The sequence below is a fragment of the Zootoca vivipara genome, chromosome Z1 (genome assembly GCF_965207765.1).
Source record: "Zootoca vivipara chromosome Z1, rZooViv2.hap1.1, whole genome shotgun sequence".
NCBI lineage: Eukaryota > Metazoa > Chordata > Lepidosauria > Squamata > Lacertidae > Zootoca > Zootoca vivipara.
Window position 1 is genome coordinate 70,209,768 of NC_142583.1, and position 15,281 is coordinate 70,225,048.

Consider the following 15,281-nt stretch of genomic DNA (forward strand, 5'->3'; position numbering starts at 1 on the left):
CAGAAACATCTGAAGTGGCAGATCCCTTCGCCTCCAGGCATATGGATGTAAGGAACAGCCTCACACATCATTTTTGCAAGTGACAAGAATGAGACTTCTGCAATATGCAAAGATCTTGTGCTGGTTTTTGGGGCTGGGGAGAGTCACAAAATCAAAACACACGTCAGATAATGTGTTTACTGGCACGTGATTGGGACAAGCATGTTACCCAACAGTTAATTATGCAAACTGTCCTCAAACGAAGTGTCGGCTGGGAACTTTGCATAAGATCGTACATCAAGCAGTTTGCCTGGATTCTAGGGGTTTATTTCTGTCATTTCTACGCCTTGCAAAGCCAAAGGTTGCTTCGGAAAAGGAGATAGACTCTAATGGCATCTTAAAGGCCCACTTATCCGATTACGCCCGGTAATCTGGCCACCCTAGAAGTCCAAGGTGATGCATTTTTAAATTATTCACAACTACCAATCCACAAATATGATTGCCACAAACAAAAGCACCAAAAAACCAGAGGAGATCCCCATCTGCAATATACATTGAAAGCACTCTCGCCCCACTCTAAACAGTCATGGCTCCCCCCTTAAAACAAATCCTGGGAACTGTAGTTTTTTCAGGGTGCTGAGCGATGTTAGGAGACCCCTATTCCCCTCCCAGAGCTACAATCCCCACTGTGCTTTGACAATCAATCCCTCTTCCGAGGGAACTCTGGGAAGTGTAGCTGTGCGAACTCCGAACCCTTAACTAACTACACTTCCCAGGATTCTCTGGGGGAAGCCAATACTACTTAAAGTGATATGATACTGTTTTAAATGTGCAATGCAGGTGAGGCCTGCATCTGATCTAAGCTCAGGGTAGTCTGCTAGCACATTTGCAAAGCTAAGCAGGGTCCGGTGTGCTTTCAAATTGGATGGGGAACCAACTGCGTGTTGAGATTCCTGCATTGCAGGGGGTTGGCCTAGATCAGTGTTTCTCAACCAGTGTGCCTCCAGATGTTTTGGGACTACAACTCCCATCATCCCTAGCTAGCAAGACCAGTGGTCAGGAATGATGGGAGTTGTAGTCCCAAAACATCTGGAGGCACACTGGTTGAGAAACACTGGCCTAGATGACCCTCTGGGTCCCTTCCAACTCTACGATTCTTTGACTGAGCTATTGCCATTCCCCAAATTATCATTCCTGTACATAATTACAAGTGCTACAAGGGGGGGAGGAAGGAGAAGAGAACGGTCAAGGCCTTGCAGTCCCACCGCCAACCAAACTCCATCCATATGAGCTGCTTAATGTATCCCACGCACTGTGATTTTGGAGTAACGCCTACAAGCGAGAGGCTTCACTTTAAGAAGTGATGACTGCTCATGTAAAACGGGATATTTACAGCTCTCCATCAGCACAGAACAGTACGTCCTGTGCATGTCAGAAAATACATTCCCTGAAGCGTGGACAGGTATGAGATTTATTCATTTTGTACCACGGATCTAGGCAATTTGTTTGGCCTTCAGGAGACCACAACACTCCCGCAGAGACTACAGGATTGGCGGAGGATGGGGATAAGTGCCCCAAAATTAAAACTCATCTTGAGTGCAGGTACAGACAGCCGAACAAACTGCGCAAAGCTGCAGCATTAGCCAGCATTAGTTTTTCTAGGGTAGCCACCTCTCACCAACGCTGCAAAATAAAGGCTGCACTCATGCATTACGGAAAGCGATGGTTTCTGGCTTGTCATGGTTTACTGTGAAAAAGCAGAGAATTGACACTGCCCAAGCACTCTTGCATCCCTTCTCCTCTAATGCAAGCAGGAAGAACAAACCCAGAATCCACAGCTAACCTTGGCTTCCAGTTATGGTTAAATACCTGGTAGTGGTTTGCTGCTCCCCAACAAGCCACAACCCCCCAGGGAGTCACATAAACCGTGGTTTGCTGCTGGTCCCACTGTGGTTTCAGCCTTTGTTACTCTTGCTCCATCTAGGAGAAGAGCAAAGCCAGGGGGACGGAGCAGCGTACACCGCCAGCAGGCTGCTCGTTCACGGTTAATTACAGAAAGTAAGAAACCACAGTGCAAACACAAATCCAGGCTCTCATTTAAAAACCCGCTTCACATCCAAACCTTTTTTTTATCAGAAACCAAGGGAGAAATCCAAGAGAGCATTCTAGGTCTTTCTCAGCTTTCTCAGCCGACCACAAATGCCGCCGCCATCCCAGCTAGTGATGGTGGATCTCCCTAATTGCAACACTTTTCAACCTCCGCTGTGACTCACCTGCTCATCATCGCTGCAGCCTCAGCCCTCAACACCAGTGGGATGCATTTGCTAAAATCATAAGATGCATCGTAATAGTCCAGCCCCCTGCAATGTAGGAATCTTTTGCCCGACATGGGGCTCGAACCCACAATCCTGAGACTCAATGTCTCGGATTGAAATCCTAAACTGGAATATGCGTAAACAGCTGTTCTGGGGAGCCACAGTTTTAGAGCGCCCTGCTGAAACATCCTGCATGTCAGGAGCCAGATCTCAGGATCACCAGATCACTACAAAGAGGGTGCAACTCTTGGCTCATGTTCAGTCAGAACTGCACCACAAAGGACCCCAATCTTTCTCAGATCGAGATTTGCTTGAGCAGCAAAACAGCCTTGCCTGAGTCACTCTGACCTCGCCAAAGCCACTCCAACTCTCCCCTCATTTACTATTATTATTCATTGCACTTTAAGTCGCTTTTTTCACAAAATAAACCCACCACTGATGCACTATCAGGCCCCATCCACAACATACAATTAAATCACAATACTTACAATATATAACAATATTTTTTGAATTTCTATACAGTATTGTTCTTCATCTGAAGATCCCAGGCCGGCTTACAATATAAAAACACAAAAATACATACCATAATAACAATAACCCACCCACCCTCCCACATACAGTTTAAAAGGCCATAGATGGTTAGGTAAAGGCTAGCAGAAGAAGAATGTCTGAAGAAGTGTGCATGCACACGAAAGCTCATACCAAAATAAAAACTTAGTTGGTCTTTAAGGTGCTACTGAAGGAATTTTTTTATTTTGCTTCGACTCAGACCAACACGGCTACCTCTACCTGTAACTAGAAGAAGAATGGTTTCGCTTGACTCCTAAAGATATGGAATGCAGGTGCCAGGCGAGCCTCCTTGGAGAGAGCTTCCCACAAGTGGGGTGTCAACGCAAAAAAGGCCCATTCTCATTTTGCTGCCCTCCGGGCCTCACACAGACACACAAAGAAGGGCCTCAGATGCTTGAGCTGCAGTTCTCAGAGTCATTTAACATTCGGTCCTTCCTTCCCGGGAAACTCTGGGAAAGAGGGCCCGCCTAGTATCAGCACAGTTCCCAGGATTCTTTGGGGAAAGACATGACTATTGCAATGGTACAATATGGCTTTAGATATATGGTATGGATGCTATTGCAACAAGGACATGTTGAAGAATTTTGTTGGCAAACTTCTGTCTCGAGTGACAATGGAATGTGCCTCTGGGGGTGAAGTCAAACCAATGTGTTTGCAGCTTTCAAAGTGACACACACACACACACACACACACACACACACACACACACCGGGGCACAAGCCTGGACAGTGTGTATGGAAGTCCTGGGCTGCCCAGCTGACAAGACCCCCCTCTCGGCCTCGCTGCTGGGGTCCAAGGGAAAGCAGAGCAAGATGCACCAGCTTAGCTGCAGGAGTTGCCAGGAGGCGCCATCCAACTGTCTTAGGGACCCCACTCTGGATTTGTGTAGGATTTACAGCGGTACCTTGGTTCTCGAACTTAATATGTTCTGGGAGTCTGTTCGACTCCCAAAACCGTTCGAAAACCAAGGAACGGCTTCCAATGTGCTGCGGGAGCTTGCAACTGGAAGCCACGTCAGACGTTTGGCTTCCGAAAAACATTCGCAAACCAGAACACTTACTTCTGGGTTTGTCGCATTCGGGAGCCGATTTGTTCGACAACTGAGCCGTTCAAGAACCAAGGTACCTCTAGTTACAGGTAGGTAGCCATGTTGGTCTGACGTAGTCGAAACAAAATAAAAAAAAATCCTTCCAGCAGCACCTTAGAGACCAACTAAGTTTGTCATTGGTATGAGCTTTCGTGTGCATGCGCACTTCTTCAGATACCTCTGTATTTCTTAGCCCAGAGCATTCCAAACTGTCTCACAACACATTAGTGCGTCAGTGGCAGTGCGTAGGTGTGTCGCACAGACACTCCCCACTGTGTCACAAAATGATGCATGTCTAAAAAAGTGTGTCACCAACATGAAAAGTTTGAAAAGCTTTGCCTTAGTCTGTTCTTCTCCCAAAACTATCCCGCAAGACAGCGGAGGTTTAGGACCACAGCTTTCCTTCTCCTAGATGGGCTTTCCTTCCCAGGTGTAGGAGCCCCACCTGCCCCTCATTTCCCTCTACAGCTAGTGCAAAAACCGCCTTCTTGACCACTGGACCCACTACTCACACCAACGGAGCCTGTCTTCACATGCAGGGGAAATCCCTAACTCAGCAAGGCTTTGAGACTCATTGGCTACCCTGATCTGGTTTAGCAGCTGCAGAATACAACAATCTGGAGAAGCCGACAGTTTCACATGAAGCATGAGAAGCTGCAAACATCAAAGGCTATCAGAGAATTAGTGTTGACCATCATCAACACAAACGCTTGTCCAATACTCAGCCGGATAACCCCAGAAGTCCACCTGGGTTCCGATATTGTGGCTAGCTCAGGGCAGGTAATTCTAGTAACAAGAGGCAAAGAATATAAGCTATAAAAAGAGAACAGGTTCACTTGTTTGGAAAGGGCCTCCCAGAATTAATGGCACCTTAAACCCACACACATCCTGGGACTGGACACCTTACAGGAAATGCTTGCAGCGGTCAATGTTTTGTGAGTCCCCAATGAGCTGAACTGCTCTGCCACCTACAGCTCCTTTTGCTGAGGAGCAAAGCAACCCAAAAGCCAGAAAAGGGAATGAATGGGAATTGTGCATCCTGCAGAAGTAGGTATAAGAATCACCCCCTTCTCTCCAATGGTCTAACGCTGGAGAAGTTCCCCCCTACAAGATTATACTGGAGTCACTTTGCTTCTAAGGAAAGGGAGGAGAGGGAGGGGGAGGGGGAGGGGGAACCCAGCAACCTCAAAAAAACAAAACAAAAGACTCAAGGAAGTGCTGATAACCGCTTTAAAAACCAAAAACAAACTGAATTGCACAACATCCACTGCCTCTATTTTGCTTGCAAATAACTCAAAGACCATCAACTACCTTATTTCAACAAGAGCAATTGCAGCAACTGAAGCCCATTATGTTTTGTTTTGTCTTTTTTAAAAAAGTCAAGTACAGAAAATACCGCTGGATGTTGCCAAAACAGCACACCCTTTTCACTAACAATAGCTTTAAAACCCAGTATTTGACAAAGGCTTCAAACTTCTTGTTCCCTTAAGCTAGGAGCAAAAAGGAGAGCTCCGCGCTCACTCCGCAGATCTTTGGGGAGTTGCGGCTGGCCAAGAAGAAGCGCCCCCACCCGACCTCTCCAAACCCTTTAATTTTTGTGTGTGTCCGCAAAAAAAAACACCTTGACACGGGCCAGGACAGGATCCATCTGCCTTCTTGCTCGGGGTTGTTTACGCCCAGCGAGACCTGCCCTCCCTTTTGTTTAAATTCCCCTCCATCCTCCTGTCAAAAAAGGGCCGCTTCCCCTTTTCTTCCCCTTCTGCGTGCGCAAAGCGAGCTCGCCTCTTTCGCTCGCTTGCAAAACTTTGCAGAGCGCGACAGCAAGCCGTGCAAAAGCCAAACTGGAGGGAGACGGTTTTGTGGGCTTTTCAAGGGGTGAGGAAGTATTCCCAAACAAGTTGAGGGAGCGGGGGGTGGGGTGGGGGAACAGTCAGCCCTCTTTTTTTATGAAGGGCTGGAGTGTTTGTCCCCAGAAACCGGACGGAGCGCGCAGTTGCAAAAGGCGCTTCGGGGAGGAGCTGCAACTTGCAAGCGAGCTGCAACAGCTGGGCCGTGACCCCGCCAGGCGAGGGGCACCTTCGCCGGCTGCTGCGGCTGCCCGAGCTCCTTCCTGCATCCGCCCCCGCCTCCGCCCGCCCCGGCAAAAGCAGGCGCTCACCGCATGGCTGGAGGTGGAAGACGCGCCTCGCCGTTGCCATCGCTGCCGCCGCTCCGGGGCTGCGCTTCACACCATCGCCGAGGCGCGCCACGCCTGCCGCCTCGCCGCCGTCGGAAGGAGCAGAGCAGCCCGAACTGAAAGCGCCCGCGCATCGGCCCGGGTTGCGGCGGGTGGAAAGGGGAAGGGACGGCCGAGGAGGAGCAGGAGGAGGCGGCGGCGGAGGGGCGCAGCAGAAGAAGCAGCCGCGCGGAGTGACACACCTCCCTCCCTCCCTCCCGCGCCGGTCCTAGCGCGCTTCCCGCGGCGAGGCTCCCCAAGGAGGCGTGGGAGGCGGAGGGAGGAGAGGCCCCGGCCACCTCCCGCTGCGCCCGCACCCTGGCGCGGCTCGCCCCTGGCGCGCTCGGGCCCCCTAGGGGCGCTTTCCAAAAGGAGCCGCAATTGCGCGCAGCAGCCCTCGAGGAGGACGCAGCGCCTCTTCGCGCAGGAAGGCTGCGCCCCGGGGTGGGGAGGAGGATATAGAGTCGCCTTGAACTGATCTGAGATCCACGGGCAGAGTGCCGACTTGAATAAAATGTTGGGGAGGGGGCCTTGGGCGTAGCCAAGGGGGGCAGTGGAGGCAGATGCCCCCCAATCAATAGAAATCAATAAAAATACTTAAGTAACTGAGGTTCTGCTCCCCCTACCATAAAGTCTGACACACACACACCCATCATAAATCCTGGCTACACCCATAGAGGGGGCCATGTAAGCCCCACTCAACATAATCACGCACAAACACCATTTGAAGGGTAATGCCTATCAACTTCTCGGGGACCCACTCCCTCAAATATTTTAAGGGGTGGGGCGAAAGGACCTTGTCCCCTAGGAGTTGGCTCCTATGCCTACGGGTGACGGGTGGTACACAAATTAAATTAATAATAATAATTCGTTTTGCACGGATAAGGAGGCAGGACAGGACCCCTGCATCTCTCGGTTGTTTCAGCTTCCCTTTGGAATTCGGATCTCTGGGAAGCACGCTTATTTTCCCTTATTATTTACCATGCCGCTTAAGTGTGGAAACCTCAAAGTGTTTTTTGGGTTGCCAGGACACCCCGAAATTGTTGGGCTTTTTTTTTTTTTACAAACCTCAAAGTTGTTGTTGAGCTATCTTTTTACAAAAACACCAAGAAAACAGGTGTGAGTTCCATAATTTAACTATGCAGTGGGTGGGAAAGCACTTCCTTGTGTCTCGCAACATTCAGCTTCCCTTGGATGTCTTTGGATTTCAGTATTATTAGGAGGGAGGGAGAGGGAAAGGGGGACCCCACGGCCCTCCAAATGCTTGCAGATTACAGCTCTCATCGTCCTCTTATCCCTGATTGGCCTTGCATGCTGCTGGGAGTTCACAGAATTGTAGAGTTGGAAGGGACCACTAGAGTCATCTAGTCCAACTCTCTGCAATTCAGGAATCTGTGGGGTTTAATAATTCACGACCCCAAGGTTAAGAGTTTCATGATCTACCACCTTCCTCTATTTACCACCCTGGGCTCCACTAGGAGCAAGGGTGGGATGCAAATGAAATGACAGACAGACAGATAGATAGATGATCGCAAAATCCAACCCACCCAGTATTCTTTGCATGCCTCCTAAGAGGAGAACAGACCTGGAGATTTTCAAAACCCTCTCCAGTTCAGACTCAACTGCTCTTAAAATAAACTCTCTGCAACAGCAAGGAAGGAAGGAAGGAAGGAAGGAAGGAAGGAAGGAAGGAAGGAAGGAAGGAAGGAAGGAAGGAAGGAAGGAAGGAAGGAAGGAAGGAAGGAAGGAAGGAAGGAAGGAAGGAAGGAAGGAAGGAAGGAAGGAAGGAAAAAGAAAAGGAATGAAGAATTGGGGTGGGTTTTTTAAAACAGCTTTTGACTTTCCCAAGTATGTGCCATGGCTTCCCAAAATGCATTCAGTTTGCAGAGATCAGAGGTTCACCACTCCAACCAGTAGGGTCCTTGTAAACATATCAGGGCAACCAGTTGCCCAACAAACCTCAGCCCACCATAGCTGACAAGTTCTCCCTTTTTTAAAGATAAATTCCCTTATGCTGAATAGGCTTCCTCATGAGAAAAGGGAAAACTTGACAGCTGTGCCACCTGCCTATCCCTGCCTGCTTTGGTACTTACTTACAACCAGTCCAGAGGGTGGCGCTGCCGGCTGGAATCAACCTCCTCCGTGTTGCTTTTGAAGAAGTGATTCAGCCCGGGGGATTCTTGGGTTCCTTATTTCCCTCTCGATATGGAACTGCCTTGTGTGAGTGGAAGAGTGGTGCCCCCTTGCCAAAGAGCAGGGGGATAGGGGTATTAACTAGCATTAGTTGGCCCGCCTCTCATTGAGCTCTGGCTCCGCCTCTCATTCACGCTGGCTCCGCCTGCTGTGGTCCTCCCCCCCCCCCACCTTTCCAGTCCCAATGGGCAGCTGCCATGACTGCAGGCGAGTCCGGTGACCGCAGCCCAAACGAGTCTTGTGGCACTTTATAAGGACTATCAAATATATTGCGGTAAAAGCATTTGTGGATTAGGTATGTGAAGTCTTACCTATATAGCTCAGTCAGCAGAGCATGATGAGACTTCCGATTTCAGGGTTGTGGGTTCCAGCCCCACATTGGGCAAAAGATTCCTGCCTTTGCAGGAGGGTTGGTCTAGATGACTCTGGTGGTCCCTTCCAACTCTACAATTCGATGATTCTAAGAATCATGCAGGATCAGGTCGACGGCACATCTAGTCCAGCATCATTTCATGGTGGCCAACCAGGCGCCCATTATGGGATGTCCACAGGATGGACCCAAGCGCAGCAGCAGCCCTTCCATTTTGGGGAGGGGGGGAAAGGTTGGCATGTATGTTGGGGAGCTAAGCATCAGGTCCACCAGGGTGAGGGGGGGGAAAAGCCACCTGAGAGGTGGCACAAACTGACCAATGTATTTGCCAGGGCAGAGCCAAGTATAAGAGCAAGACACAAACAAACAGTGGGACCGTGCAAAGAAGAGATGCACTGTCTGAAGAATGTCAAAAGCCCCTTGCTGGATCAAAGGTCCAGCATCCTGTTCTCACAGTGGCCAACCAGGTGTCCGTGGGAAACAGACAGGCAGGTTCCCCTGCACTTGTAAAACCATAAGGATGGAAGGAACCCCTGAGGATCATGTAGGAATGTGCAAGAATATGCAGGTGGTCTGAATGGCTATTGAACCCACAACCTTGGCGTTATCAGCACTGTGCTCTAACCAACAGAGCGAATCTGGCATAAATCAAAAGGTCCCAGGTTCAATCCTCAACAACTGCAGGCAGTACTAGGAGACTCAAAACGATATGCAGCCACCAGGACCGGTAAACATCGAAGGCTTTTCTCTCTGTGATCCTTTAGACAGGACACTGCCTTGTGCTCAAGTCAGACCGCTATTCCATCTAGCACAGTATTGGGTACACTGGCCGGCAGCGGCTCTCCAGGGCATGAGGCTGGAGACATTCCTAGCCCAAGGGTTGAACCCAGGAGCTTCTGCGTGTGAAGAGATGTGCTCCCCCTGAGCTAGGGCCCTTCTCGTTTTGCCATTTATACGGCCCATTTCTAGGACCAGAGGAGGAATGACCGCTGGGAGAAGAAACACCCTGGTGCATCTGCAGCAGCACAACCGGACGCTTTCCTCTGCCCCAGCTGCAACGAAACATGTCTCTCTTGCGTTAGTCTCTGCAGCCGCAGGCTGGCGCAACAGGCACTACAGCCTGCCAACAGCTTGACCTCACCCCCAAAGGCACACTCCTGTTGTCTCCCGGGACAGATGAATGCCAACCCTCAAATGTGACAGCCCTACCACCAGCCACAAAACACCCACGCCTGCGTTGCAAGCATGGAAACATCGATGTTTGTTTGTTTTTACAGACCACTGCCCCTTTCCAGCTTTGTGCAGAGGCCTGTTTCTGCTCACATAGCCAGAGAGCATCCTTGGCGACGTGCCAACGGCCCCTCGGCCGCATTCTTCTCCGAGGGCCTGGAGCAAGTCCCCTGCCGCAGTCCCTGTTCCACCCCCCCCTTAACATGCAGATTGCAGTCTCTCCCCTAGCGGGTTTGGCAAGATCAGAGGTTAGCCATTGCGACACAGGGCCCCCTCGAGCAGCGCTTCTGCGAGAGCCCCGAGGAAGTCCCATGCCTGCAAATTTCTCATCCCATCCCTGCGTTGGGAAGCGCTTGCACCTGCAAAACGTTCAGTGCTCCGCTGGAAAATACCTTCTGCCTCACCTAGGGGCTGAGAACCACTTAAGATTACCCCCCCCCCCCGCACAACCCGCCTTTTGTTCTCCAAGTTTTCTCAGAACATAGGAGTGCATTTCTTCCCTGGCTAGATAAGGGGCCACAGACACAGGTCAGATCAGCAACAGATATAATTTCTACTTATTAACCGCAACAAGGCTCTGGCTATAGCATCTAAATTTTATTTTAAATACCGGTGGGGAATCTCCTGGACAATGGATAGTTTGTGATGCGTTAGGTTTCTGTTGTTGTTTTTTGTTTGCTGTGAAGATTTAACAGAAAAATATTAAAAGGTTGCAGCTGGATCATTCTAGTCCACTCCCCCGTTTCAGCCAAACAGATGACTATGGGATGGAAGCCTGCAAGCAGGACATAAGAGAAGGTCCACTCAGTCCACCTGGGATGCGCAGCAGTTGGCATTCAGAGGGATGTTGCGTCTGATATGGTGCGCTAGCATAGAGCCCATGCTTCCTAACCAATATCCACTACCGATTTGGATGGCTTTAAAAGAGGATTAGGCAAATTCCAGGAGGAAGATAAGGCTATCGCTGAAACTCTGGGGAGGATCCCACAGTTCAACGATTTAAAAATTCCCTTTATCATTAGCTTATCTTCGTTCTTTTTACACAAAAGACAGAGATGTGTTGAGGAATAGCTCAGCTGGTTAGAGCAAGGTGATGATAACGCCAAGGTTGCAGGTTCGATTCCTGTATGGGACAGCTGCATTGCAGGGGGTTGAACTAGAATTCAGGGTTTCCCAAACTTAGCTCTCCAGCTATTGTTGGACTACAATTCCCATCATCCCTGACCACCGGTCCTGCTAGCTAGGGATGATGGGAGTTGTAGTCCAAAAACAGCTGGAGAAACCTTGGCCTAGATCAGGCACCCCCAAACTTCAGCCCTCCAGATGTTTTAGACTACAATTCCCATCTTCCCCAACCACTGGTCCTGTTAGCTAGGGATCATGGGAGTTGTAGGCCAAAACATCTGGAGGGCCGAAGTTTGGGGATGCCTGGCCTAGATGATCCTCAGCATGGGTGTAGACAGGGGGGGCAGGAGGGGGCAGCTGCCCCCCCCTAGAAGCAAAAAATTATTGTATTTTACAGACCATAACCAATACTTTGCCCCTCCAAAAACTGAAGTGGAAAGGGCTTTGCTTTAGCAAGAGCAGCTCTCCACTTGCTGGGGGCGGGAACACAGCTGTAACAAAAACACATCAAATAAATAAAGCAAAGTGGCTACCAGTACTTAAGCAGTTAAGACAATGGAGCAGAATATCCCTTCAGGCAAGGTCCACCCTATTCACCCTATTGTTATTCAGTGGGAGTTGTTAATGGGCATTCAGGGATCGCATTAACAGTTCTATTGCCGATTTAATGAGGGTGCAGAGGATTCAATTTGACTAAGGTGGCCCTGCAAGGCTAAAAGGAAGTGAATAAGAAGGGGGGGCTGTAGCTTTGATAGACACAGTGATGTTTATAAAAAGCATTGGTGTTCCTCCTGCATCTGTATACTGTAAATCAGGGGTGGCCACCTCCCAAGAGACTCTGATCTACTCACAGAGTTAAAAACTGGGAGTGATCTACCCCCTTTTGGGGGGTTCAGGTCAAAGCTGTTGAGTTTTTTTAAGGAAGGGAAGCCGTTTTGGGGGGTTTAGGTCAAACTTGTTGAGCTTCTTTTAGGAGGGAGGGAGGCCCATTTTTGTTTAGGGCTTCAGGTCATAGTTCAGCTTTTTTTAGGGAGGAGGAAAAATTTGGGTGAGCTTTTTTTAGGGGTGCCAGTGATCTAGCAGTGATCTACCACAGACATCCAGTGATCTACTGGTAGATCACAATCTACCTGTTGGACGTGCCTGCTGTAAATCAAGCAGAGAGAAAGCTGCTTACAAGGCTCCTGTACAGGTGTACCGGTATCTTCCTCTTGCTGCAGAGTTCTAGCATCACAGCGTCACCCAGAGGCACCCACAAATGTGAGTTATCCCTCTCTCTATTTCTTCCTTCCTTTCCTCCCTCTTCCATCCTCAATAAAATACTGGGGGGGGGCAGATAAGCCCCACATAGAAAGCCCATCAACAGGGGGGGGAGGACTCTTTAAAATACAGTATTTACCAGTAATTTCTTTGGGGGGGGAGGCACCTAGGCCTCTAGGAGTTGGCTGCTATGCCTAGGACAATTCAAGAAAGCAGAATCATGCATATGCTATGGTAATATATCAATAGAATCATGGAATTGTAGTCGGAAGGGACCACAAGGGTCATCTAGTCCAACCCCCTGCAATGCAGGAATTTTTCCCCAATGTGGGGCTTGAACCCACAACATGGTTGAAATATTATGCTGATATGCAGCAACGCCTCGGAGCCATCGAGACTGCGGCCCTGTCTTGCCTCGCCCTCGCCTGCCCTGCCACCCCCTCTCCCCTGCCCGACCCTCCCATCCTCTTGCTGCAGAGTTCCAGCTTCACAGCATCACCCAGAGGCACCCACAAATATGAGGTATCCCTCTCTCTATTATTCCTTCCTTCCCTCCCTCTTCCATCCTTAATAAAATACTGGGGGGGGGGCAGATAAGCCCCACATAGAAAGCCCATCAAAATGGGGGGGGTGACACTTTCAAATATGGTATTTACCAGTAATTGGGGGGGGTGAGGCACCTAGGCCTCTAGGATTTGGCTGCTATGCCTAGGAGTAGGACAATTCAAGAAAGCAGTATGATGCATATGCTATGGTAATATATCAATGGAATCATAGAATTGTAGTCGGAAGGGACCACAAGGGTCATCTAGTCCAACCCCCTGCAATGCAGGATTTTTCCCCCAAGGTGGGGCTTGAACCCACAACATGGTTGAAATATTATGCTGATATGCAGCAACGCCTCGGAGCTGTCGTGACTGCGGCCGTGCCTTCCCTCGCCCTCACCCGCCCTGCCACCCCCTCTCGCCTGCCCAACCCTCCCGTCCTCTTGCTGCAGAGTTCCAGCATCACAGCGTCACCCAGAGACACCCACAAATATGAGTTATCCCTCTCTCTATTTCTTCCTTCCTTCCCTCCCTCTTCCATTCTTAATAAAATATGGGGGGGGCAGATAAGCCCCACATAGAAAGCCCATCAACATGGGGGGGATGACTCTTTCACATACGGTATTTACTAGTAATTGGGGGGGGGAGGCACCTAGGCCTCTAGGAGTTGGCTGCTATGCCTAGGAGTAGGACAATTCAAGAAAGCAGAATGATGCATATGCTATGGCAATATATCAATAGAATCATAGAATTGTAGTCGGAAGGGACCACAAGGGTCATCTAGTCCAACCCCCTGCAATGCAGGAATTTTTTCCTAAGGTGGGGCTTGAACCCACAACATGGTTGAAATATTATGCTGATATGCAGCAACGCCTCGGAGCCGTCGTGACTGCGGCCGTGCCTTGCCTTGCCCTCGACCACCCTGTCACCCCCTCTTGCCTGCCCGACCCTCCCGTCCTCTCCAGCCAAGCAGGGTAGCCGCCGCCGTTGCCAGCCCCAGAAGCACAAGGTGGCCGCTGCCGCCACCACGATGTCGCCAGGCCAGCTGGCCCTGTAGCCCCGCCCACGTTCCCACTTTGTGGCCCCGCCCCTGAATGATCATGGCTTGCCCCCCCCTAGTTTTGATCCTGGCTACGCCCTTGATCCTCAGGGTCCCTTCCAACACTTTTTGTGACCAGATTTTTCTTTCTTTCCACAACAACAGAGTTATTGCATCTGATACAAGCAATTAAAAAAAACATCAAATTATAACATCAAAAGCCACACAAAGGCGGAACTAAACTGAACTCGAGTGCTTGCGGATTTTAGCCAACCGTTTACTAGTTAAGTGATTTGATTTTGTATCCAAATCTTTTGAAGACGCCTTTGTAAGGAGGCCAGAGGAAGGGAGTTGTTGCTTTTCGACCGGGAGATAATCTGCAACCCGGTCTTCAACACATCTACCCGGAATGAGGTCACAGTGAGTTCAGGAGGGTTTACTTCCTGATAAGTGTGCTTTGTCATGTTGAGGAACCTAGAATATGATTTCCTATTATTAGTAACACATCAAAGCAGCATCAGAAAATGAAAGCGGGGCAAAACCAACAAGTATTGTAGGAGATCTAGATTTAAGAGATTGTGTTGGCTCCAGTTTTCGTCTGATCATTGTCAGATTCAGTTGCCTCTGGTTTTGGATTGCTAGAAGGAAGTCGTTCTCATCTCTCACCCTGAAATGCAAAACTGGCAAGTGGTTTAGGGAACAAGGATGCCTGCCCAAAACCACACATCTTTAATTTGCCACCCCAGCCGCAACTACCGGTATGTTAGAATGAGGGAAATTAAATGAGTTTATGCAGATTAAAAAAATTCCTTCCAGTAGCACCTTAGAGACCAACTAAGTTTGTCATTGGTATGAGCTTTCATGTGCATGCACACTTATTCAGATACCATGCACATGAAAGCTCAAACTTAGTTGGTCTCTAAAGAGCTACTGGAAGGAACTTTATTTTGTTGCGACTACGGCAGACCAACACGGCTACCTACCTGTAACTAGATTTATGCAGATTGAAAGGGATAACTGCTGAACAATCCCAACTATCCCATCAATGGCAGGGCAAAGTTCACTCTGCAATTAAAAACACACTTAGAGGGAACAGTTCTCAGTGCTTAATGTAGCAGTTAATTAAAGCTTGCAGCCCTAGCCTAGCTCATGACCCAGGAATTTGGGCACCACTTGGTGGGGGTAGCTGTGGCACTGGAAGTGGAAGGCTCAATGGATGTGGCTTGTACCCGAGACGGGGCTGCAAACTTCATTCAGGTGGTCCATGGAACATCTACGCCAGGCATCCCCAAACTTCGGCCCTCCAGATGTTTTGGACTACAGTTCCCATCATCCCTGACCACTGGTCCTCTT

General features: G+C 49.5%; 1 protein-coding gene across 2 annotated transcripts in view; it reads right to left on the bottom strand.

Moving 5' to 3' along the window:
* SLC4A11 (solute carrier family 4 member 11) overlaps positions 1-6,496 on the bottom strand; it is a 144,409-nt gene extending 137,913 nt beyond the window's left edge. The window contains exon 1 of one of the 2 annotated variants that reach the window (XM_035101166.3): positions 6,110-6,496. In XM_035101166.3, coding sequence (XP_034957057.3) covers positions 6,110-6,149 — 40 coding nt within the window. In that variant the 5' untranslated portion in view covers positions 6,150-6,496. The remainder of the gene's footprint in view (positions 1-6,109) is intronic. The other variant, XM_088661156.1, reaches the window with a different exon arrangement.
* Positions 6,497-15,281: the final 8,785 nt, after the last annotated feature.